This window comes from Abramis brama, assembly GCF_963993115.1.
Source record: "Abramis brama genome assembly, chromosome: 22".
In the NCBI taxonomy this organism is placed as follows: Eukaryota; Metazoa; Chordata; class Actinopteri; order Cypriniformes; family Leuciscidae; genus Abramis; species Abramis brama.
This window is the reverse complement of record NC_139984.1, coordinates 8,787,897-8,814,368: the sequence shown is the minus strand read 5'-3', so window position 1 is coordinate 8,814,368 and position 26,472 is coordinate 8,787,897. Positions and strand designations below refer to the sequence as shown.

The window sequence follows — 26,472 nt, the reverse complement described above, 5'->3', positions numbered from 1 at the left end:
CAGGACAGCAGTGATGTGTGAACTGAATTTGGCAACAATACAGTGAATTACAGTTATGTTATTGAATATTTTTCATAAAAATTATACATTTACAATTGTATATATAATTTAAAATATATATTTTTCCCAAAATAAGTGTTGTAGTATAACCATCAGGACATCAGTGATGTGTGAACTGAATTTGCCAACAATACAGTGAATTACAGTGAAGTTTTTGAATATTTTTCATAAATAATAATCATAAAAAATATGCAAAACGATATTTATACAAAATAAGTCTTGTAGTATAACCATCAGGACAGCAGTGATGTGTGAACTGAATTTGATGACACTATAGTGTGTGCCAGTGAAGTTATTGACTGTTTTCGTAGTAACGCTTTTCGGGTTTTGAACTTTTCAGACGGTCCCTTCGGATCTGTCTCGCTGCCGCCTGCGCATAGAGATCAATGTATTTTGTCCACTGCGAGGGAAAGCTCGTTTGGAGGAAAATTAGGTTGTAGCTGCTTGTCTACATTACTACGATTAAAAAGAGGTGTTACTTGTGCAGTAACAACGTTTAGCTCACGAGTTATTGACCCGGTTAGTTCGAATCTGTGAATTTACTGCCAACTTTACTGGAGTCTTGTGATTGGTTTTCAAGCCAGCCAATCAGAATTTAGCCATCTCATCTCTGATTGGCTGGAATTATGGCATATTGTAATGCTGGGTTGTGTTGAGCAAGCGAGCCGTCTGCGCTTAGAGAGCGCTCACGGCTGGTATGAAAGGAGCAAGAAAGTGAAACTTTGCACACGCGAAAGAGAACGTCCGCGCACATCCAAATACTTATTTTAAATGCAAAATTGATTTTCGTTCGCTCGCAATATTTTCTTATCTGCGAGACGAACATTTCTCAGCAAAACTCAGTTCACGCGCGTGCGAAATGCCCTTTTGCACGCTCAAAATGTGATCTTGCGCGCGCAGAATTGTGACCGAAATCTCACCCCATAGAAGGCTGACTGGGCTCTGGGTCTGGAGCGGGGGAGCAGGGCTGGCATTGTCCTCATTTGCAAGGCAGATGGTAAACGGTCCCACTGCACCAGCACCCACTCCACACTCTCAACGAAATTCCCTCAAGCACCATCCACGGGCAGGAGTGTCTTCGACCAGTCATTGAGGCTGGTGTTAAAGAATACGCAAAGCATATTTTCCATTATTATTTATCATTTTTAAATCGTGTTCACACTTACACTTACAATTAAAATTACTATTACATGATTTGGTAATGAATAAAACAAAACCTATTAGTGTATGATGTATCTAACACAATATACACTGTATCTACAGTGGGCTCCAAAAGTCAGAGAACACTGTAATAATTAAAACCTCATTTAACCTCGGAAATAAACAGAGCGTTTTAGGATTTGGGGGAAAAAAATGAAAAGACAGACACATTCAAATTTTAAAATTTAAAATTTTAAACCATTTCATATCCTGTAGTGTAGCATCAAATATTTTCAACAAAAGGCTATATAAAATAGTGCAATATACAGTTCATTAAAGACCACCCACACATAAACACAAAACATACAGTTAGCAGTTCATTATTTCAATACACATAATGCAAAGCAGAGTACCATCCTAAAAGGTTTTTTTTTTTTTTTGCAATAATGACAAAAAGAATGTAAATTATCCTGCCTCCACAGCCATGAAAGGTGTTTAATTGGCTGTCATATAGACAAGTGTCACACAAACAAAAACAAAAAAGAACACTTAAATTCATAGAGCAAACATATGAAACAGATTGGTTTCTGGTGTTACGTAATTGTGCAACAAGCATACAGTTTTATGCAATTGAGTTGTGCAGTTATCTCAGAATTATAACATTCATATATACAGAAGTTCTGAGGTGGAGAGAACATACAGTAGTCAGCGAGCATCAGTACCCTGTTTTTAAGGCTTAGTTTGATAAATCACACATGCGGATATGATTGTCAGACACATGATGAATGCAACGTCACTTTGGTATAAAATATCCAAATATATAAAATCTAGGTCTTTTAGAGTCCTTTCACCAAATACTGAACAAAATTAAGTTCAAGTAAAATGTGTGTGTTTATATAGTTTGTACAGTATAAAAATCATTGTGTCTATGGAAGGTCCCCATAAAACATGGAAACCCAACGTGTGAGCGTGTGTGTGTGAGCGTGTGTGTGTGTGTGCGCGCGCGCGCGTGCAGTATCTGCACTTCCCCCTCACTGGTGCTTAAAGCCATGAAATTACAAAATAGTATTTCAGAATGTATTTCAAGGCTACTACACCTAGGGGGCAGTATATTCCTAACAAACATTCACTTTAAAAAAGGCTTGTAAATGTAAATATTTTGACTGTAAAATGTTCTTTACTTCTTGGTATCCTCTTTCACCACTCAACCACATAACCAGGCCTTAATTTATATTAATTGAGGATGGGTTTTTTTTGTGGTACTTTTATCTCTTAAAATGTTAACATTTTGTAACTTATATGTAAGGCAGCAGATTGACCAGAGGCTAAATTCTTCTTTTGTCTGAATTCTTCAGACAAAATACTAAATTCTTCATTAATTAATTAAACTCCTGTTATACTAACATTACTTGCATGAAAATTAATGTGTATTATCTTGGGAAACCTTGCAAAAAGTTATCAAAAGAATCTTTTGAGTTTTAAGAAAAAGTGTTTTAAGAAAAGTTCAAAGTTAATTTCACTTTAAAACTAAGTTCATTAAAACAAATGTAACATATTTAAGTTCAAATTAATTCAAAACAACAAAATATTTTAGAAAAATAAACTTAATTCAACATATATTTTCTGAAAGTTTGAATATCCTGTTCAATTCTGCTTTATTACAATATTTTTACTTGAAAACACAATCAAAATACAGATTAATACAATTATTTTTTGCAGTATTAAGATAATTATTATAGTTTGTATTAATACTTTGAATTGTATTTTATATTTATATTTTCTGTTTTCATTTTAAGTCAAAGGTAATTTTGTTGTGTTTTCATTTCAATTTTAATTTAACTTTTTTTAGTAAATCAAGTTACTACAGGAAAATGAGAAATGTTGGCAACTAGCTGAAATACAATAAGTTTTTCCAGTTAACAACAGTTTTTTTCAAATGTTTTTAGTTTTAGTTTGTTATAATAATATCCCTGATCCTCACACACAGATTTTAAAGATTCAAATCTACATCAGCGATGATAAAGAATTCATTTCTGCCGCAGAACAGCTTTAGAAACCGCTTTTCTCATGTTTTTCTTCAGCTTTAACAGTCCAGACCTGGATCTTCTTTATCATAACCCAGTCCGTTTGGGGTGCTGTGACTCGAATTCGTAAACATGCCACGGTTGTGGGCACAAGTTTCTGGACATCGGGTTTATTAAACTGTCCGTTCTGAAGAGAACCTAGCGTGTGAAATTCCGAACAATCCAACGCAGACTCCGTTTTCACCAGAGTTTTCCCAAGTTCCACATCAGCAGAGACCAGCTGATCTTTTCCATCCGATCCTGTTCGTATTTGGACACGAGAGATAAGAACCGGTTCATGAAAGGCCACTAAAAAGTAGTTTTCTGAGCCAATAGGGGAAACGCCCCAGAAATACCCTAAATCTTGACTGTAAGCCTTTTCAGCTGTATTGGTCTCAAAAGTCTCAATGTTCGTGCGAATGTCTGCTGGAGGGTTATCAGCAACTTCTTCGATGAAGTCCTCATCCTTCAGGTGATTGTATGTCCCCCTAAATGACGAGTAAGTGCCCATGTGCTGAAACAGAGATGGGCGGAAACGAATGACTTTATCCTGCATCAACAATCTGTGAAAATGCGACAGCAGGAAGTCGCAGGGCATCTCTTGGTAGAAATTATAAAGGAAACGGGCCAGGATGGGCAGATCTTTGGATTGGTAGAGTTTTCCGATATAGCCCAACTTGGAGAATTCCAGCGTGACCCACTTCGAGTTGTCCATCGAACGGATGTGCTCACGCATACCGGAGAGAAAGTTCTTCGAACAGCTCACGTCGTCCTCCAGCATGATATAGTATTGGGAGAGGTTACTGCTAAAATGGAGCAAATAGGAGTAGTCCACGTTTTGCTTCGAACGGAAGGACACGCGGTCGGGAGCGTCGTTGAAGTTCCTCTTCAGTCCTGTAAGGGGAGGATAGTTCTCTTCGTTGACGTGGATAACAAGCAGTCGACCCTTCGACAGATGCAGGTGGAATTGTTCTGTGATTTTCTGTAAGGTCTCCCGGATCCAGCTCACATCAAAGTCAGCGAGAAGGACGACCACCACCATTTGATCCAGCTCTTCCTCTGAGGACTGGGTGAAGATTGACTGAAGAGTGTCCTGAAGATAAGTGCCCTTTTTCCTCTTCACAGACGAGAGGCCCACCGTTAGGTACTCTGAAAATGGATGAAACCACAGGGATGTGACTACAAAGTTGTTTACTAGGATTCATTAAGTTCACAAAGTCATAAATCTTTCCCCAGCATTGATGGAATTTTCCAGCAATCCATGTTTTCATGGTTATACGGGGGGGGGGGCGCGCTATTACGCATCTTTTGAAAGAGTACAGAATCTCCGGATCAAAACAGGTGAAGAAGAAACAAGCCATAGAAGCATGGCTTATACACATGTAAACTAACACGATCATCAAAGGTCCTGTTTACACCTGGTGTTAAGATGCGTTTCGGTCGATCGGATCACAAGTAGACGAGGGAGACATTCCCATTTACACCTGGTGTTTTAATCCATCTCTTTTGTCCACTTTCAACCACTTCTGTCCTGATTTCTTCGAGGGGAGGGTCTATGGGCGGGGAAATGTATGGGCTTTTTCAAATCTTTCGATCTAATGGTTGAAATAAGCTTGCGCAGTTTAGATATGAACACGACTGGAGGCGACGGACAAACACACGGAGAACAGCAGCTTTAGTTTCTGCTCTGACAGACACAAGACCAGCCGAACACTGAGTGTGTGTTAGAAATCAGGAATGGTGAGAGAACATTGTGCTTGGTACATTTTTATCTTTAAACCTTGGGTTTTTAGCCAACAAAGTTTGAATCTCGTCTGGCTAGAGCACTACCCATAATGTTTACTCATCAGGGCCCGGTTCCCCGATAACGCTCACTCTTAGCGCGCTAAGAAGACTCGAAAGATATATCTTACCAAAGTTGTTTATGTTCCTAAGTGTGTTCCCCGAACCATACCTTAGGAAGCTGCTTAAGATATACCTTCTTACGTGCGACGTTACCGGGTGTTGTCCGTGGCGATGGTGCTGAATTGGCTGATATCGATGGCTCGAGAATCAATTATTCTCTCGTGCAGGGGCTGTTTATGTGAGAAAGCGGTGATCTTTATAAATGAAGCACTTCAGAAATAGTTGCATTGCATTTATTAGGACTCATGGGATATTATAAAAAATAATCCAAACTATAATAGCCTATAATAGCCTAGCCTACATATTTTTAAATTGCATCATATATTGCTGCCATAATAACCATTTCAAATTTGTACGTGCTTTCATCTCTTTCCCATTTTTGTTTGCTGAGGTGGAGCTGCGATGAAATATTGTGTAGGCCTACATCTCGGTGCTCGGTGATCAAAAAGGATTTAAACAGTGGATTTTGAATCTCTTGTAAACTCAGAGATGTGGATTCAGACGGCAATTAAATCACCACACGACCTGTTTGTCAAAAAACAGAAGGTACTAATTTGAACAGGGATTTTTACGCGGGTTGGGTGAGAAAAAACACTGATATTATGGATTCGGATGGCACTAAAATCACAGACTCACCCCTGTAAATGTTTAAAATACCGGACGAGCCCATGAGAAACAATATTAGCGTCCGAATAGGACTTAACTGACAGTAGCCTATGCTTTCACTGGCCTTTAAAAGCGCTTTTTAATTAAATTAATAATATTGTATAATAATATAATTAAAAATCTAACAACAATCAGTGTAATGACAATTTTATTCTTTGCATGAAAACACTTGAATTAGCCTAATTGAACACTGTCTGGGTGTATTAAAACTTCAGAATTATATTCATATAGACCTGCAACAGTGATAAGGTAAAGCTAAGAGTGGTCCAGACCAACCTTACGAACGTATGACTTACAGAAGATATACTGTACGAATGTGTCGGGAATCGTGCCATAACGTTAAGAGAGAGGTTAAGGAATAGGTTAAGAACTACTTAGCGATAAGAACATTTTGGGGAACCGGGCCCAGGTCAGTATTTGTGGCTGTTCAAACGTATTCGTCCACATGAGCGTTTACACTACGAAAGCAATCCGGTCAAATCTGTTTTCAACTACCTCTGGAAGTGATCGAAAGCGGTCGTTTTAGACCCGTTTACTCCTGTATTTAGAGTCGTCCACTTGTGATCCGATCGATCGAAACGTATCTTAATACCAGGTGTGAACAGGGCCAAACATTCAACAGCATATAAATCAAAACGGCCTAATGTTACTGAATGAAATGTCCACCCAGGACGAGCTACAGGACTGTGAAGCTTTGGGGCTGTTGATGGACTCGATCTACTCCATCTGATCCGGACAATGTGATTTTCTCAGCTTTTTGTTCAAAATTGTGCTTTTTTTAATGAAACTTACCCACATTCAAGAGTTCATTAAAAAATGTTTTAAAGTGTGAAAATGTTTTTTGATATATTGACTGTTCATTCAATAGAAGATTTTGGGGGCCATGAAAGTTTTGTGAAAATGATCAAAAATGCTGGCGCTGCAAATAGCTAGCTTTCAATACAGCACGCCCTTTTACTGAAAAACAAAACTTTCATGTCTAGCAGAGCTAACACAGGATGCAGTCTTGCAGAAACAGTCAGGCATCAGTGTCCGGAATTCAGCTTGAAAAGTTATTTTAAGAACTGGTGAAAAAAACGAGGACATCCGCCTGGCGCACATGTACATTAACCATTGATTTCAAAGTATTGCAGATGTTTCGTGTGAATGGTCCGCACAAGCTGCACTTATGCACTTATTCATAAATATGTTGATTATTTTAAGAGTAATTTAGTTAAAGAACTACATCGAATAAAATTATGGACATAAATTGCAATTGCACTTCCTTTAGTGATTTTCAAGCATTATCTCCGAAATCTGTTGTATCTAAACAGAACTTCTTCCGGTAAATTCTCTGCTAGTTGTGAATAGATAAACTCACTCTTGGACTGCTGGAGGTCTCCTGCCAGAACTTTAATGGAAACATTGAAATGCAGGTAATGGCTCTGGAGATCTTCAACCCAAGTCTCTCTATCCCAAATCCAGTTCTCTGGACCCTGTAGCAAAACAACAACAACAACAAAAAATTCATAAATCATCAAATTTACAGGTCTAGTTCATCATATTACATCAACATCAACTACAAACTTGATCCTACAGGAGGTTTAGTGTTAAGCCCCGTTCACACTGCCAGCGACACGCAGATCCCATTCATTTCAATGGAGAGCTGGAGATTTCCAACGACACGATTTCCAGCCGCGATGACACTTGCCGTTTCTCGTTCATCTCTAATATTAAGCATTTTATGCACTGATTCCATTTTTAGTATTTTCCCTCCGAAATGTTTGTTTTTAGCTGCAAGAAAACTGATTCGGTGTCTACAAAATAAGATCTGTGAATTTCATTCATAAACTTTCCTAGACAACAGTAGTGGGAACGCCCACCAGCGACCTCGCCGCCAGCTACTGGCGACATGCAGCGACAGTCACTGGCAGTGTGAACACAGCTTTAGGTGGGTACACACTACATGATTTTCAAAGTCGTCGGATTGCTGTTCTTCTCACACTACACAACAGATCGGCAACAGGGGGTCACACATTGTGGTGTCGTGCCGACTGAACACAAAAGATGTGTATCCACAAAAACTGAAATTTTAATTTTAATTGCAATCCAATATAAAGTATTGTAGTAAGCATACCACACACATTATACAACACTTCAATAAGAAGAATCCATTGGCTGTTATTTGTCGTGTGCAGTGGAAAGGCAGTTTAAGGGCACGTTTACACGACAACGATGTACTATAAACAGAAACGTTTTTCCATTGCCCTTTTTCGCGTACAGACGACAACATTGTCAAAATGATTCCCATTCACATGGGTCTGTGAAAACGACTAAAATCGCTGTATTATTCATGCCAGGCCAGTAGATGGCGATGCCACTTTGTAAAGAAACACTACGCTCCGACTGAACACGTAATACACATGCGCATGACAAATTCAAGTTTTTTGTAGTTTACACAGAGACGATAACGGTATGGACTACTTGCACAACTACTTCCGCGTTCTACTTATTGCATATCGGGAGTTTCCGGTTGGAGCGTTCAGCGCACATACGTGAGAATGCAGATCATCACTACGTTTTATGGATGCCAATTGATTAAAACAATGAATAACTCTGTATTAATTATCTTGAGCCTGCTGAAATATGGGGCGCCGTTTGTAAAGCGGCTCACGCTGAAAATAACAGCAACATTTTGTCACATTTAGCTTCAAACAATGTTTAAAAAACTGGTATGAATTTTTGACGGTCACTTTTTACCACATTTACAACAATATTTGTCATCTTAGAGATATTTTAAATAGTTAAATCTAAATATTAAATGTTACACCTAAATGTTAAATGTTAAATCTAAATGCTAAATGTTAAATATAAATGTTAAATCTAAATCTAAATGTTAAATATAAATATTAAATATAAATGTTAAATCTAAATATTAAATCTAAATCTAAATGTTAAATCTAAATCTAAATGTTAAATATAAATGTTAAATCTAAATATAAATATAAATGTTGAATCTAAATCTAAATGTTAAATCTAAATCTAAATGTTGAATCTAAATGTTTCGAGTGAAACTAAATATGCAAATTCAAAATGCCGGTAACCGGAAGTGCCAAAATAAAAGCTCGAGGAGGTCAGTGTGTGTTTATAGTGGTTTATAGCATGGTTTATAGTGTCAAATAACGAATAAAAAACATCTCATCTGAGGAAATGGACTTTTGGACATGGATTATCGTGATAATAACTACCTAAAATAATAAACACGTTTGGAGAAACTGTATTTGAAGAGTAGGCTAGTGTCACTTTTATGAAAAGTGCGGGACTTATGACCTGTAGCCATAATAGCCACGAGGGGGCTCACTTTGACTGAATATCATGTCATCACTCTCATCACGAAACTCTACAGTTTCTCCAAACGTGTTTATTATTTTAGGTAGTTATTATCATTATATTATAGTTATTATTATGAGATGGTTTTTATTCGTTATTTGACACTATAAACCATGCTATAAACACACACTGACCTCCTCGAGCTTTTATTTTGGCACTTCCGGTTACCGGCATTTGGAATTTGCATATTAGTTAAATATTTAGTTTCACCCGAAACATTTAGATTCAACATTTAGATTTAGATTTAACATTTATATTTAACATTTAGATTTAGATTTAACATTTATATTTAACATTTAGATTTAGATTTAATATTTATATTTAACATTTATATTTATATTTAACATTTAGATTTAGATTTAACATTTAGATTTAACATTTAGATTTAGATTTAACATTTAGATTTAGCATTTAGATTTAGCATTTAACATTTAGGTGTAACATTTAATATTTATATTTAACTATTTAAAATATTTCTAAGTTGACAAATATTGTTGTAAATGTGGTAAAATGTGACCGTCAAAAATTCATACCAGTTTTTTTACACATTGTTTGAAGCTAAATGTGACAAAATGTTGCTGTTATTTTCAGCATGAGCCGCTTTACAAATGGCGTCCCATACTGAAATGTTCCAATAAATATATTTTCTTTCCAACTGTTCATTCTGAATAATAAATAAGCTAAATATATTTATCCACTAACCTGCAGCAGTGTTTTTCTCTTAGCCTACTTATATTTTATACCTGTTGAGTTTGCTTTTTTTTTTTAATGAATTTGACTAATAAAAAGGATTGCTTGTGTGCATTGGTGCTTTATTCCAGTCTTTTTAAAATAGCTGAATGAATGAATGCTCGCGAGGTGCTTGTAACGATGTTAAATATAGGCTAGGCTATTTAATTAATCTTCAACAGTAACGCACAGCGTAGAGGAGAATGACAGTCAACTTCTTTGAATATTAATTACGCATTTTGGGCAAGGACATGTAAATAGTAAAAAGATTGACATTGAAAAATGACACAGAATGATTAAAATATTTAATCCAAATAAATAAATGTTCGTGATTCGTACTGATGTTATTCATCTGTTTTCACACACTTCAGCGTCGCGGTCACTAGCGTAGACGAACACTGACACCAGATTGGCTTGGTTTGGATTAAAACTTCATGTTCCGATGAGTTTGGAAAATTCTGCACAAAGTAAACATCAGAAAATCCCTTCTTCTGTCAATAAAAATGTCCAAATTTTTAAATCTTATTGTAGACACTTATTTTAGGTTCAACTCATTGACCACAGTACATTGAAAGTAAACATGTCAGGAAAACAGGAAATAAGTGATATGTATTGTTTCCAAACGGAAGTGCGTCATGGAGTTCAGTGCAAGTGGTCCATTGTCTTAACAAACTTGCACTTTGAAACCAGTTTTCAAAAGTTTGTGTTTTCAATCTCCCAAAACACAGTTGTCATGTATATGAACGGCTAAAACACATTAAAGTTTTCCATTTTTAATTGCAAACAGTAGCTATCGTGTAAACAGACCCAGGTCCAGTGCCCATACTGGAAAATTACACTTAAGGTGCTTTATGCATGAGATATACTGGATATTTCCCCTTAACTGTCATTCTTTGAGTATCCATCTCATATGGTCCTTCTCTTTTGTATTTAGTTTTCTTTTTTGATTTCCTTATCCATGTTATGTTGTTTTCTGTGAAAACTTACCGCTATCTGTGTTAACAAATAACGTGTGCATGGCAACAACAGAAATTTGACATATCCCGAGTCTCTGTCATGAATCACTTAATGGTTTCCTAAGAGAAGTGTTTAAGAAATGATAAGCAACATCCTCAAATAAATCATTCCCTCAAGGTAAGGGGAAAACACGGTGTAGCAACTCATAAGGTAATAACTGCACATAATGTAATAAGTATTATATTTTAATTGTAATAAAATGTTCATAATGTAATAATTTTCTCACAAAGTAATAAAATATTGAGCTCATAATGTAATAATTTTTACATTATGAGAAATGTATTACATTATATACTCACCAAAAATGTCATATTTTCATAATTGTAACATCTTTTAAAACATAAATAATATTACTATTCCCTTACGGTACATTTTTAAAAATCTAAATCCAGTCTTACCTACCTGCGAAATGCAACAGATTTAAATATTCATGCAATTATTATTATTATTATTATTATATTTTTATTAAACAAAGCATTTGTATTCCTTTACAGCACATTTAAAAAATCTAAATCCAGTCTTAACCTGCCAACATAATCCACTAGACAAGTACTATTATTATTACTACTACTACTACTACTACTACTACTACTACTATAACAACTTCTTGTATACATACTTTATACACACTGTTAAATGACAAACAGTGTTAAATACCAATACTGTGTAAAAATGAGGCGTGCGTGTGTGATAAAACGTTATCTGCTTCAGCCAACGTCAGCACAGAGACTTTAATATCAGTTACAGCAAAACAAAGCCTGAATGAATGTACATCAGAGGTCAAGTTGAAAAATACAGTACAACAAACAATCATACAACGTACAGAGGTTATACAAAGTTCACACACCTCTGCTAAAACTGTTTGGTTTTGTGATGTAAAAAAGAAAGAAAAATAAAATCAGAACTTTTGCACCATTAATCTACTACTAGTAGTAGTAGTAGTAGTAGTAGTAGTAGTAGTAGTAGTAGTATCAGTAATCTAGTGGATTTTGTAGGCAGGTTAAAACTGAATTTAAGATATTTTAAATGTACTGTAAAGGAATACCAATGCTTTGTTTAATAATAATAATAATAATAATGATAATTGAATATTTAAATCTGTTGCATTGAATATTTAAATCTGTTGCATTTTGCAGGTGGTTTAAGACTGGATTTAGATATTTTAAAACGGAAGGGTATACTAATATTTTTTATGTTTTAAAAGCTATTACAATTATGCAAATATGACGTTTTTGGTGAGTTTATAATGTAAAACATTTCTCATGATGTACACATTTTTTACAATAATAATGTAATACTTATTATTAATACTTAACAATGTATATACACTATCGGTCAAAAGTTTTAGATCGGTAATATTTTTAATGTTTTTAAAAGAAGTATCTTCTGCTCACCAAGGCTGCATTTATTTGATAAAAAAAATAAATTAAAAAAAAAGTATTATTGTGAAATATTATGACAATTTAAAATTACTGTTTTCTATTTTAATATATTTTAAACTTTAATTTATTCCTGTGATCAAAGCTGAGTTTTCAGCATCATTACTCCAGTCTTCAGTGTCACATGATCCTTCAGAAATCATTCTAATATGATGATCTGATGATCAAAAAACATTCATTATTATTTTCAATGTTGAAAACAGTTGTGTACACATTTTTTTTTCAAAATTCTTTGATGAATAGAAAGTTCAAAAGAACAGCATTTATTTAAAATAGAATCTTTTCTAACATTATAAATGTCTTTACTGTAACTTTTGATCAGTTTAACTCATCCTTGATGAATAAAAGTATTGATTTATTTTATTTCTTTCCCCCAAAAATAAAATTAAAATTCTTACTGACCCCAAACTTTTGAACGGTAGTGTTTAATGTTACAAAAGCTTTCCATTTCAGATAAATGCTGTTCTTTTGAACTTTCTATTCATCATAGCATCATGAAATAAAAATGTTTCTTGATCATCAAATCATCATATTAGAGTGATTTCTGAAGGATCACGTGACACTGAAGACTGGAGTAATGATGCTGAAAATACAGCTTTGATCACAGGAATAAATTACAGTTTACTAGATATTCACATAGAAAACAGCTGTTTTAAATTCTAATAATATTTCACAATATTACTGTTTTTGTTTGTATTTTTAATCAAATAAATGCAGCCTTGGTGAGCAGAAGAGACTTCTTTTAAAAACATTAGAAATCTTACCGATCTAAAACTTTTGACCGGTAGTGTATATATTATGTGCCGTTTTTACATTATGTGCAGTTATTACATTATGAGTTGCTACACACGGTTTAGGTGTCACACTTAAAGGGAAAGTTCACCCAAAAATGAAAACTCTGTCATCATTTACTCTCCCTGAAGTTGTCCCAAACCTGTATGAGTTTCTTTCTTCTGTTGAACACAAAATAAGATATTTTGAAGAATGTCGGTAACCAGTCGGTAGCCATTGACTTCCATAGTAGGAAAAAAAAAAAAAACTATGGAAGTCAATGGCTATGCCGTCAACTGTCTGGTTACCAACATTCTTCAAAATATTTTATTTTGTGTTCAACAGAAGAAAGAAACTCAGGTCTTGAACAACATGGGTGAGTAAATGATGACAAAAAAAAAATTGGGGGCAAACTTGTTTTACATAAAATCCAGTGCTTTCAAAGCATTACATGTTTTCATTGCTGTTTTGTTTTTTGCTTGTTCCAAAAGATGTACATATAACGTAAAGTCATTTATAAAATGTGGAAATTTTGGTTTACCTTGAGACCTCTTCTATGTATTTATGTATATGGTATTTTCCTAATAAAATAAATAACTGTATAATATGTTGTTCTTTACATTCCAAATGTCATTCTGAGTATAAAAAAGCACATCAAAAACACAAATTTCCATCATATACTTCAGTTTTCTATTAATAAAGGTTTCTAAATCTTTCCAAAATAATTTTGAGTAAATACAGTGAAAAAACAGGTGCAAAATTGTTTCTTTTTCTAGTGCACAAAATTCACAAGTAAATGAAATATTAAGCTTAAATCTTTCCAAAACATGCTTAGCAGGATAAATTCTGTGAAGTATTTTGTAAGACACTTTTTTAAGAGTAACATCACACTGAAAAAAAATGAAAAAAATGATTCGTTGAATTTAATAGTAAGTTCAACTTAATGCATTTGTTCTTTTTACATGCATTACCAGTGTTGTGTACTCGAGACTCGGACTCGGTCTCGGACTCGGTCTCGAGACCATATTTTAATGGTCTCGGTCTTGTCATGGACTCGTGTGCATTTTGACTCGGAATTGACTCGTACTCGAACATATTAGGACTCGGACTTATTCCCAAGTCCACTCGAGTCCCATTCAAAATATTTCATGATTGTTACTGTATGTTAATATTTCTTTAAATTGTTGTTTGATTGAAACGTCCAATGATTGCTGACTTTCTTGTGCGCAACTGCGCATGACTTGAGACTAACGTTTGTGCCACGCAAATGCAGCAGGAGCCTGGTCAGATGTGATGTGGAGCCTCTAGCTCAACTATGTATTGAAAATGTCTGCCTTATATAGATATCTTTAGGTCTGGTTTTTAGACCCAACCTTAGGTTATCCAACCTCTCTGGTCTCGGTCTCGACTCGACTCGGACTCGACTCTCTTTGGTCTCGGACTCGACTCTCTTTGGTCTCGGTCTCGACTCGGACTCTACTCTCTTTGGTCTCGGTCTCGACTCGGACTCGAGTGAGCTGGTCTCGACTACAACACTGTGCATTACCAAAACCTGGGTGACTAACAAAAATAAAGAAGGAGAGAGCGGACATCCTTGCCTAATGCCACGATGAATATCAAACCTTTGTGAAGTGCCATAAGCAAGTTTGACGGAACTATTACATCCATTGTACAATGTTTTACAACCATAGACTGTAAAATAATATGGACGTAGTGTCACCCGTAGGTTTCTGAAGAGTGATTTTGAAGCCTAAAGTGGGCGGAGCCGGCCGTCGCCATCTTGGCAGCGCGTCACTCCCGGATAACCGAAAACGGGCAAAGAGGCGGATTAGCTGAGGTAACGTGACGCTAACAGACAACAGACAAACGGCTAGTAGTGTCATCAGCGGCAATCCACCTGTCAATCAAGTGGCCACGCCCTTAATTATGCAGAACTTTAAAGCTTAATATAATTTTTTTTTTTTTTTTTTTTTTTTTTTTTTGGCCCGCCACCACCCCCCCTCTTCGGAGGACAACTTTATTGTTTAATAAAGCAAATTATATACACAATATATTACAATACTGATGACAGATTTATATACAGTGCGTGACCATTCAACCAATTTAGTAAGACCCTCGGTACATGAGGGGGGGGGGGGGAATTATAACACCACGAACAGAGTGTAACACATAACATATAAGACATGACAAGGTGATAGACAGACAACAGAGGGACAAGACAGTTGACAAACACAAAAACGTATTATTATTGATTAAGTAGAATGATCTTAAGCAAATTTTATTTGTTAATCTAAGATTTATATTAGTTGGTCATGGCTAGGGTGTTTGAGGGGGAAAAGGGTTTGGAAACATGTTATGCGTAAGTGTATGCCTATGTGTATGTATGAAGTGATGGCTGCAAAAACAAAAGTTGGTAATGTACACGGCTTGTAGTTATGTTTGTGTGGTATTAAGAAATGTCAAAAATGGTGACCAGGTGTCTTCAAAGGCTGATGTTTGCTTCCTTCTGTATGCATTGTGTTTTTCCATTGAAATGTATTCTGAGATTAAATTTGTCCAGTGTTTGATGTGGCAAGATTTTTTTGATTTCCAGTTTTGGAGAACTACTTTCTTAGCGACAGCTAGAGAGATGAGCAACGGATTCCTGTATTTTTGCGGGATATGGATTTCGGAAGAGTCGCCTATGAGACAAAGTGTTGGTGATGATGGGATTCTGTGGCTCAGGATAGTGGACAGTGTCTCAGTGACTGTAATCCAAAAAGAGTGAACTGGTTGGCAGTGCCACATGGCGTGCAAATAGTCGTCTGTGCTACCCAAAGTGCATTGTGAACAGATTTCGGTGTTGTGTAGGCCCATTTTGAACATTTTACTTTGGGTGATGTGAGTTCTATGAATGACTTTATATTGTATAAGCTGCAGGTTTGTGTTATCGGTCATGGAAAATGTATTCCTACCGATTTGTTCCCAGTACTCAGGGTTGGAAGAGACGGCCAGGTCGGTTTCCCACTTGGCTGTTGGGAGTGTTATTGTTGTGTTTTGGTTGGAGATTAATGTATATAGTTGGGAGGTTAATTTTTTGAAGTTATTAATTTTCAAAATTTCTTCTATAAGCTGGGAAGGTTGTAATGTATTGTTTGTAAGTGTGGTTTTATCTTTAATTTGAAGTCTAAGTTGTTGATATTGAAGGAATTGTTCTCTCCCAACCCCATATTTCTGTGTGAGTGTGTTAAATGACATGAAATGTTGGTTCTCAAATAAGTGGTGAAGATGTGTGATTCCTTTTTGTGCCCATGTGGGGAAATAAAGAGGTTTGTTCTGTATCATGAATTCTGGGTTGTGCCAGAGTGGGGTGTACCTGTTTAATTCTAGTGATGATTTTGTGATTTGGTTCGTTTTCCACCAAGCTTAATATAATTTAAACGGATGAGTTATAAAAAAGTTCACCCCCTCACAGTTGGCATGAAGGGCTTTTTGCACCAGGCTGTAAACATATTTTTTTTCTGCTGTAAAGTTGAGATGGTCCTCACTGCAGAACATGAAATCCAGGGGGAGGAGTCGGATCCAGATCCAACTCCTCCCACCTTACATATACCTAAACCTACCCATCTCCACCCCTTAATCCCTAAACCCACCCCTAAACCTACCAATCTCCACCCCTTATATCTGGATCCAACTCCGCCCCCTGGATCTCGTGTATTGCATTGAGGTGCTACTGGTAAAGTTGGGAATATTAACATGGGGGGTCACTGGCGGAGCTAGGGGGTGGCCAGGGGTGGCCGTGGCCACCCTTGGTCTAAGCTTGGCCACCCCTTTGGCCACCCCTCTCACAACTGCTGTTTCTGTCTCTTTTTTTATTGACAAAAATTGCGTTTCTTAAAACGCTGAACCGTCTCTTTAAGACCACAAAAAACATGAGACTTTTCAGATGCACACTCCAATTTCACCTCAGCGCCAGGCGCAAGCCAAACGAGTGCGGAAATGAGCAAGTGCCGAATGAGCTTCAGCAGAACATCAGACAGTGATATGCACATAGTAAATATAGAGTTAATCTTTCTCAACTGGTGGGTTGCAAGACCGTTTTGAGGAAGTCGAATAGTGTGCAGTCAACAACAAATGTAATTCTCTTTTTTTCTGATGATACTTTTATTTTAGAAAATGTGTGTGAAAGCTTGTGACACTTCTGTCAGATGCTGAGAAAAGGGCGTTATTCAGTTGGCTATCTTCGGGAAGATGAGATGTTGTCAGGTCAAATGTCAGCAAAACTAACTTTCCTGTCATACGGCTGACGGCTGTTGTACTGTGCTTGCGGTACGCACATCACGTGCAAATGTGGTGTGCTGTAGCCATAGTTCTGTCGTCAATTAACTCATGTAAGAATCAAAAAGGCGATTAAAGCTGTCAAAACTGCATGCATGTATTTGTTATATGCGTCACATGTGTCTGGATTAAAATATTCTGCTATGTGAGATCACAATATAAGGCACAAACTGATATGTAATGTTTTAATGTCCCAAATAAATGTGAGCACTGTGCATTTGTACTAGACGATAGGCATTCATTTTGCGTTAATTTGTAAAGGACAAACAAAAATGGATAATTTTTAAATCCATAAAATAACTTAATTTTACATTCTGGCAACATTACATTATGAAAAACATAACATTTTACATTATGTGCTGTTGACTTCCGCCTTGTTCACATTCTTGCACATGGAGATTCAAATGAGAACTTTTGTTTTCCTTTTTAATTCCGGTATGATAGAACTGTTGCAATTATTTATTTTGACAACTAATATAGAAAGTTAAACTTTTTTTTGACAAACTCAGAATTCAATTCAACAGAATCAACCACTTTTAAGTAAAGATTCAGTGGATATCTTGAAGAGATACTCCACCCTTTTGTCGTTTCAAACCTGTTTGACTTTTTTTCTTTCTGCTGTTAAACAAATATTTTCTGTCCATTCAGTGAAAGTCAATGGAATCTGTCTGGTTGCCAACATTCTTCTTCTTTTGTGTTACGCGAAAGAAGAAAAGTCAGGTTTGGAACGACATGAGGGTGAGAAAATGATGCCAGTTTTTTAATAATCATGCTATTAGCACAAGCTTACCTTGAGCAGTCCTGATTCTGCTCTCTGCGTGTAGATGTAGACGCTGGTCATAATGAGAAGACCAGCTCCGACCAGGACGAATTTTTTCAGATAGCATCTCATCACCCACCTTTTTCTGTTAAAGACACATATGCACTTAAATACTGTACCAGCAACAATAAAGTCTGACTTGTGTCACTTGTCGCTCCAAATGCTGTTTTTCCAACATGTTTGATTGTCTTTAATCAGTAGCTGCATTGTTCAATTATTCACATGACCCAGTTTGAATAATTAATGTCCGATTATGAACCATTCAGCTGACACATTCAACACTGCCATTTAGAAGAGCAAAATAGTGCTTCTCAAACTAGTAAGTTGTCAAACAGAGGGCAGGGAAAAGCTGCAAGAAGAGGGTAAAGATATATTTGTGAACATGAAAATGTATTACATCACCCTGCATCATATTTTCTCAATAAAATGCAATATTTTCAAACTAAATTTGGGGTGCTGATTCCAAAAATGGCCACATGTTGAGCATTTCATGGTATTTTTGCTTTCGACAACCATTTGTAAGGTGAAAAAGTCATCCCTTAATCACCAGAAAAACTGACACAAAGACACGATTCCTATCTTCCTCTGAGCCAGATTAAACTTATTTTTGTTCAATTGTCAGCCGATTTTCAGTTGTATGACTATTTTAAGCCTAATCCTGATTTCAAAGTTAGATTTATGGCCAGTGACAGAAGAAAATGCAAACATGCTCCAGGTGTTTGCTGAAGTTACGTAATCAGATTACTTTATTCAAGTAACTAGTAAAGTAATGCTTTATTTTAACATTTACAACTAAATATCCGAGTTACTTTTTCAAAGAAGTAACGCAAGTTACTTTGTTTTCCCATTTATTGGCATAACCCAGCCCAACCCAGGTGACAAAAACATAAACGTAAGGTGACGCATATCTTTCCATAAAAAGTAACTAAGTTACACAGTATTCTAATGCATTACTTCTGAAAGTAACTTAAGCCCAACACTGGTTTGTTGCAACATCTGTGGTTGTTTTACTTCATCCAAACAGCGTTGGGAAATTACAGATTGTGAATTTTTTCTTTTTATAAACTGTTTATGTAAAGCTCTTTGACATTAAATGGCGTATTTGAACATATATTTTCCACTCCTTTGCAGATTGTAAGTTAAATGATCCATTTTCAATACTTCTTTTTGTCATTTTGTTTAAGTGCATTAAAGTTGATACATTTCTATAATTTGAAAAATCATTCATATTTTGTGAATTAAAAAAAAAACGGTACTCGATGGAAAAGTTTTTATTTATATTTTTAACTTAGCATAATCAAATTAGCTAGTATTAGGCCTTTTTTGCAAATTAGCAGAAATGTTTTTCAAAATTCATGGTTGTGTTATTATCACTTTTCAGCAAAAAGTGTTTGGAGTCAATAATTTCTGATTTAATCAATTTATGTAATCAAATTTATTCTGTAGAATCCAGAATTCTGTGGTTTCCATGGATTTTCCCTGTTCAATAATGAACTGTGCTGAGGAACATAACACATATTCACAGAGTGACAGAATAGTGTACTAATCTTACATCCAATTTTTCTCCTCCTTAAGCCAGAAACCTGCAAGCTGCCACATGACATAATAACGTGTTTACATAATTTAAAACACCTGCAGGCATTACTGTACTTCATTAACGCACAAAGTTTGCTTAGAGCAGTAATATCAGCTAAAATGACAACGTAGACAAATTTACTGCTCAAATAAAACTATTTTTAGTTAATAAACGCATTTTATCAAAACTATAGGCTGCACATTTCCAGAATGTTCTCATAGACTTCCATTGAAAGTTCTTTACTGTAGCCTACATGATTGTGTGTGTGTGTGTGTGTGTGAGAGAGAGAGAGAGAGAGAGAGAAGAGAGAGAGAGAGAGAGAGAGAGAGAGAGAGAGAGAGAGAGAGAGAGAGAGAGAGAGAGAGAGTTTACAAACTGACAGATTTGTTACATGTCAAATTTCTTATTACACATAGCTTCCCTGGGTGTTTGAGTATGCTGTAATAATTACTTCCTTGTTTTTACTGATTCATTTTCCTTGTAAATCTGAAAGGTAATTTCAACGATAAAAGAACTGGTTGTGCAGTAAAGGAATCCTTAAATGTTTAGCAGAAAAAGGATTTGCCATTATGTGTTTTAACTGCATGTTTAGCCTACTGATACATTTTGAAACATGCCTTTCTTTAAACCATGACTGACTGTTTCCTCATGAGCAAAGGTGAACTTTAGCATCTACAATTTTACTATTATTGGAACTGAATGAAACATATTTGTTGCTAATGTAGCCTACAGATCAAAGCAAAATGAAGAGTAGGCTACACGAGGCGAACAGGTTTTAGTTAATAAATCTCGCATGTGTGTCGACCTGAGCTCACTGACGCTGACATTGCGCCCCTTAAAACTATAGCCTACATTTGCAATGCAAACAAGTTAGGGTAGTTTTTTTGTCTATAAGCCGGTTTTACAGGGTAGCCTAGGTGAAAGGAACCGTCACATCAGACCATAATTATGTAGCCTACACATTAAAAGCAAACAAACCAAAATAAATATTTAGAAATATATATAATTGGCTATATAGTAGCCTACGTTTTTATCTTGTTCTTCTTATCTACAAAGAAAACGACCGTTTTTTATTCGGAGTACAAATACGATGTTATATATATAAAAAAAGAAGCATTTTAAGTCCTGAACGCACCAATGAATGACAAAATTTTCCATTCGAACGTTCTGAACGCATCCACGATACCAAAATAAACAAAAAAAAAAAAAATTGAAAAGTCCGAAAGCGCCTGTAGGCTATTTCCAAAATATTGTCCAGTTAGCCTATGCTTTGACACAAAGTTCAAGCAAATGTGTTTAATCCACTTACCTTTATATCACCTATGCAGCTGTAGCCTAAAAGTAAAAGTGATATTTTATATCTTAAAATAGATTATTTTATAGATCGCATGTCTCTGTCCACGAGTTAGATCACTTCTAGTGTCGTTGAGTCACTCTTCGTGTTTACACGGTCTTTCTTTCCTTCAGTGAAGTGTGTTATGCGTGTATCCAAAGGATGGCCCTGCCCAAGCGCTGCTGTCATGAGGAGTGATGATCGTTTAAATGTTAACCCGGTTATTGGTCATTGTGGCTATGAAGCATTTCCTTATCGATAGTGATTACCATTGAGGAAATGAATGGTGTCATGAGTCAATCAAACGACGGGTTTTGTTCTCTTGATATGTAGATTTCCTTTAATCATAATTACATCCACCCTGGCTTTCTGAATTTAGGCAGCATAAATAAAAACTGGTGGCCGCCAGTGACCAAAAAAAACAACTAAATTCTACAGTATATTATGTAAATCCTATTGATTTTATTATTTTTTTTAACTTGATCACTTACTTGTAAACTTATAACTTACTTGTAAACAAATGTAGTAATAAAGCACATTTTTGATTAATTTAATTTAGTTAATTGTTTATTATTTTTAGTGTTTTCATAAAACTAACAAGTTTATAAAATAAAAGCAATTTTAATAATGAGCAATTTTAAAAACCCAGAAGCAGAAACGATGTCAACTATTTTATTTTAATTAGTTTGGCCATTACAATATACAGTAGTTTTATTCACAATCTCTTTCAAATAATATTAAATAAATAAATACCTCCACTGTAATAATTCAAATGGTTTGGCCAAAACATCATAGTGTTTCATTCAACATTTCTTTCAGGTTAATTTACAAAAAAGCTGAGTAACACAGAGTTACTCACAGAGTAACACACAGCTTTTTTTTATATAGCTGGCAAAGTTATAGTCTAATGAAATACACTGACACCTTATAATTGTATTTAAAACATATAAATGCACATGTATATGTATAATTATGTCATTATAAAATATATATTTGTTTATATACACACTATAAATGCATATATTTGAAAATAATTTAAAAATTCGCTTAAAAAAAAAAAAAAACGTTCAGTAGCCTACATATCCTAGATCTACGCGCCCCCTTAAACCCACATAATAAAGATGTACAGTGACAGAAATTTGCACAAATTAAGCATACGTTCCATACAATTGAGGTATTATCGAAATATCTAAATTTTAATAACGAGTGATTTAACAGAAGGCAAGTAAAACGGTCAGGGTTACATTTTAGACACACACACACACACCTCTGAAGCGATAGAAAAGTCCTCGGGACCGCATCACTTGCAAGATGAAACCTGCATTGGTGACGTACAAGGCCGAAGTCCACCATTCTCCCGTTGAATGGTTGCTACACACACATAGTTTAGAAGTGTCCGTGGTTGATGGCCAACCAGCCGCCCGCAGTCAGAGTCCATCCCGGGCAGCATCGCGGGGAAAGATGCACTGGAACTTTTGCACCACGAAAACAAACGCGCGTCCCATCATTGCCTCTCTCATCTACTACGCGATATCATAGTTTGACATGTACATTGGAAAGTTCCACGTGGTGTCATGAATAATTAAGAGAAAGTGTCTTCTCATTGGATAAAAAACTCAGTCTCATTAATAATTATGAGACACCGATGAGTCATCAAAGTACTATAGTGCTCTGCCACGTCACAGCCTGTGACGTGGACACAATGAAGATTTTAAACCCGGAAGAAGAAAATAGCATATAAAAACTAAAATTTAACCATTTTCCCCCTACTATTAAATCTAACAGATGCTAACATTGTCTTCAATGGTGTTCAACACACATACCTCTGTTAAAATCTCAGAAACGTTGGTTTCATGACCCTTTAAAAATAAAATATGGAACCATTACATTGTGCTCTGCTAATATATTAAAGAACAGTCTTTAGTTTAGAAACGATAAAAACAGTAGCAGAAAGAGAGGAAAACAGTCGAAAAAGAAAGAAGGCAGACCTCAACTAAAACAGCTGGATTTTTCTGTTTCGGTGGTGACTGGCAAACCGTCTAACAAAATCATCTAGCGTTTTCAATTCATTCCTATGGAAGTCGAGCTTCACGCTCGCGCAGTTGCATTTTGGGATTGACAGCGGACCGGAGAAAGCGTTGAGAGCGACCGAGAGCGTCAAAAGGTTGGGCAGTTCTCGACAAAGCTTGTCTATTTCTAAATGTAATCGCGTGCATCGCTGATGATTATACTGTCCGTGTGTTGAAAAAAACTTCGATTAAACACACTCGCAACAGACACACCCCAAAGCGGAGACAGCGTTGCCAGCGGCACTGAGCGGACTTTTGCCGCTGTAGTGGACACGCACCGTGGTAGGGTTGCACCAGCCGTTCGTAAGTTCTTTCTTAAGTTTGTTGTAAAGTTTTCTTTGTTCGAAGCAGAGACCAGTGAGACAGTCGGGATTGCGTTCAACAGAAGTTATTCTTTATTGAGAACTCCGCTGTACGCGGCTGTAGAAACTTCCAACATGATCTGACGTACATAAATTTACATTGTGTCTTATAGGCATTTTAGGAGGAGGGACTTTTGAAGGTGGAGACAAATTCAAACAAAGCATGTAAATGAGTGACAGGTTAAGCAACCCGCCCCAGACCGGCAGTCTCAATCCAATCAGCATCCAATCAGCCTGACGGTATCACCCATATCTTCGCATGATCACAGAGACAAAAGCACAGCTGTCTTTTTCAGTTTATATACTATCTAAATTAAAACTAAATTAAACATTTAATAAAATATGTAATCCAACAAGTTGGAACGTAAAGTCCACACTAGAGGCTTAGGGCCCTTTCACACCTACCTTGTTTGGTCCGGACTTTCGGACTTTTCAGTTTGGTCCGAATCAAAATTACAGGTGTGAAACCTCCCCCGGACCACGGTCCGGACCAAACAGACGAAATTTGGTCAGACGAAAAGAGGTGGTCTCGGTCCGGATCAAACTGTTCAAAGGTTTGGTTCGTTTCTAGTGTGAAAGCATTTTCTGTATGGTTCGGAGTCGGACTTTCGGACTATTTACAGGAAGTCCCGGTGGTTCCCGCGTAGCCTAAACAACTGAAGAAGAATATTTATGTGCAGATCTGTCAGTCCTGCCCACAGCGTTTCACACACACACACACACATTTGTCCAGCGTCCTGCCGGCGATGATAAAATGTTCGCACAACGAGGACGTTCATTTGGCGAATTTGAACTAGCGTCGAGTATAGTTGGTGCTGGAGGGAGTAATGCCGTAATAATAACAGTATATTGGCAACGATATGCGTCTGTTCATTCATTCTTGTCAAAGTTACCCGCCAAATTGACAACACGCTGACGTCAGACGCACGTCCGTTTACAAACCAAGCAATGTCAATATGCAGCCATGTAGATGATGACGACAGGACGCAAGTACGTCATGAAAAGTTCTTTAGTGCGCTCGCATAATTGCAATGTGAAACCAAACCAAAACTAACCAAATGTATACAAAGTATCAAAACATGAACTCTGGTTCGGACCTTGGTGCGGACTTTCAGGTGTGAAAGGGCCCTTAAGGGTGTGTGTGTGCTCCTTTGGGGCCCTTGCGGGCAGCCCACTGTGGGCCCAGATACCGGCGTGAAATGCGGGGCACATGTGGGCCCCACACTATGGGGCCCAGGTGGGGCCCCATCGGGACAGCCCAAAGTGTGGGCTGACTGTGGGCTGGCCCACACTAAGTAGAGTGGGCCCCCATTGGGGCCAGTTGTGGGCCCACAGCAAACCCCTTAGGGGCCCGTGTGGGACCACTGTGGGCAGCCCACTGTGGGCCCAGATACCGGCGTGGAATGCGGGGCACGTGTGGGGGCCCACACTATGGGGTCCAGGTGGGGCCCTAGTGGGACAGCCCAAAGTGTGGGCTGATTTTGGGCTGGCCCACACAAATTAGAGCAGGCCCTCATATGGGCTGCATGTGGGCACACTGTGGGTGCAGGTGCATATTTTGAGCACACAGCGTGTAGGTACACCCATATTACTATATGCAGAATAATTGCACTTGTTAGCAGCAATAAATCGAGGGTCATGTTTTTTTTTTAATAATTTATTTACGGACAATAATAATTATAATTAATAATAATAATACAGTTTAAAACAGCAATAACCACAAAAACAGAAACACAGAACACTTAAAACACGTCAAAGTAAATTAAAAACCAATCCCCTCAGGGGCACCAGTATGTATTTCTGCAGCTCTGGCCCTTCCTTGCCTTCCCCCATCTCTGTCCCTGGCATTACGGAGCCACGTTTTTATAGAGGCTTCCGTCTCACATGCTGTGGCTTGACTGCTTTTTGTCACAGCATCTAAGAGAGAAAGGATCAATTGAAATACAAATGTTAAAAACAAAATAAGGGTTGTTCAAGTACTGTGAATGACTGAATAGGACAATGGTTTATTGGGTAACACTTTATAATAACGTTCAGTTGCAGTGTAAGTGCTGACTGGTGAGGGTATAGACAGCTGTCTTCTGTAGTGTGTAGTGTAGTGTAGTGTAGTGTGTACTGCAGCGTAAGTGCTGACTGGTGAGCTGTCTTATTTTTATTCCTGTTATAAGGGCTTATCACATATAAACATTATATACTGTACCCAGGGCCTGAAATTAACACCCGACCACACGCCAAATGCGGGTTAATTCTGCAATTGGCGGGTAACACTGTCAATCTACCTGCCACATTGGCAGGTAGCCAATGAGAATCGACCCTTCGCGGGGAGTTTGATTGACGGCGATCTGGCCAATCATAATCCGCCGAATCCGCCTTTTTTTGTCCGACAAAGCAGTCAGGAGAGTTCAACGTTGGAGGATTTGAACTTGAAAAGTAGTGTACTGAGTAGGCCTACTGACATCTTTCCGCAGTTAAAACTACATTCCTTCTTATGTTCATTCATGTTTATTTGATGCTATTGAGAATGAGGAGATGTCGTCACGACACAGCGCCCCGCCCTCAGAGACCGCGTCATCCTCCCCTTTCCGCCATTTTGGGAGGATACCCGCCAGCGCCGTTCATTGTTTGTATTGGTAGTAGAGGAGGTTGTCGCACTATTTTAGAATGCCTGGAAAACACTGATGTGTAAAAAAACTGCTCCAGTGTCTCACACGATTGTCGTGGAAACCGTAGCAACCATGTGTTACAGTTTTTTCGTATTTTAAATTTTAAAAGTAAAAAAAAAAAAAAAAAAATGTTTGGCATTGGTAGTAAGTTTCTCCCTGTAAGGACCCTTTTC

The 26,472-nt window shown here is 37.0% G+C and overlaps 1 protein-coding gene across 1 annotated transcript; it reads right to left on the bottom strand.

The window, feature by feature from the left end:
* Window positions 1–1,430: 1,430 nt before the first annotated feature.
* LOC311073667 (alpha-1,3-mannosyl-glycoprotein 4-beta-N-acetylglucosaminyltransferase C) lies at window positions 1,431–21,495 on the bottom strand. Its single transcript, XM_084099575.1, has 4 exons — window positions 21,182–21,495; window positions 18,267–18,381; window positions 7,195–7,309; window positions 1,431–4,412 (listed from the first exon to the last, which is right to left on the bottom strand). The coding sequence occupies exons 2-4, from the start codon at window positions 18,366–18,368 to the stop codon at window positions 3,250–3,252; spliced, it is 1,380 nt and encodes a 459-aa protein (XP_083955701.1). The 5' UTR covers window positions 18,369–18,381; window positions 21,182–21,495; the 3' UTR covers window positions 1,431–3,249.
* Between the last annotated feature and the right edge of the window lie 4,977 nt (window positions 21,496–26,472).

Bases quoted from the DNA above. Each gene is read 5' to 3' on its own strand.
- LOC311073667 (XM_084099575.1), bottom strand. From the start codon at position 18,368: ATGAGATGCTATCTGAAAAAATTCGTCCTGGTCGGAGCTGGTCTTCTC. The intron at 7,310-18,266 runs GTAAGCTTGTGC...GTTTTGCTACAG, and splicing joins CAGAATCAGGACTGCTCAAG to GGTCCAGAGAACTGGATTTG. The intron at 4,413-7,194 runs GTGAGTTTATCT...ATCCATTTTCAG, and splicing joins AGACCTCCAGCAGTCCAAGA to AGTACCTAACGGTGGGCCTC.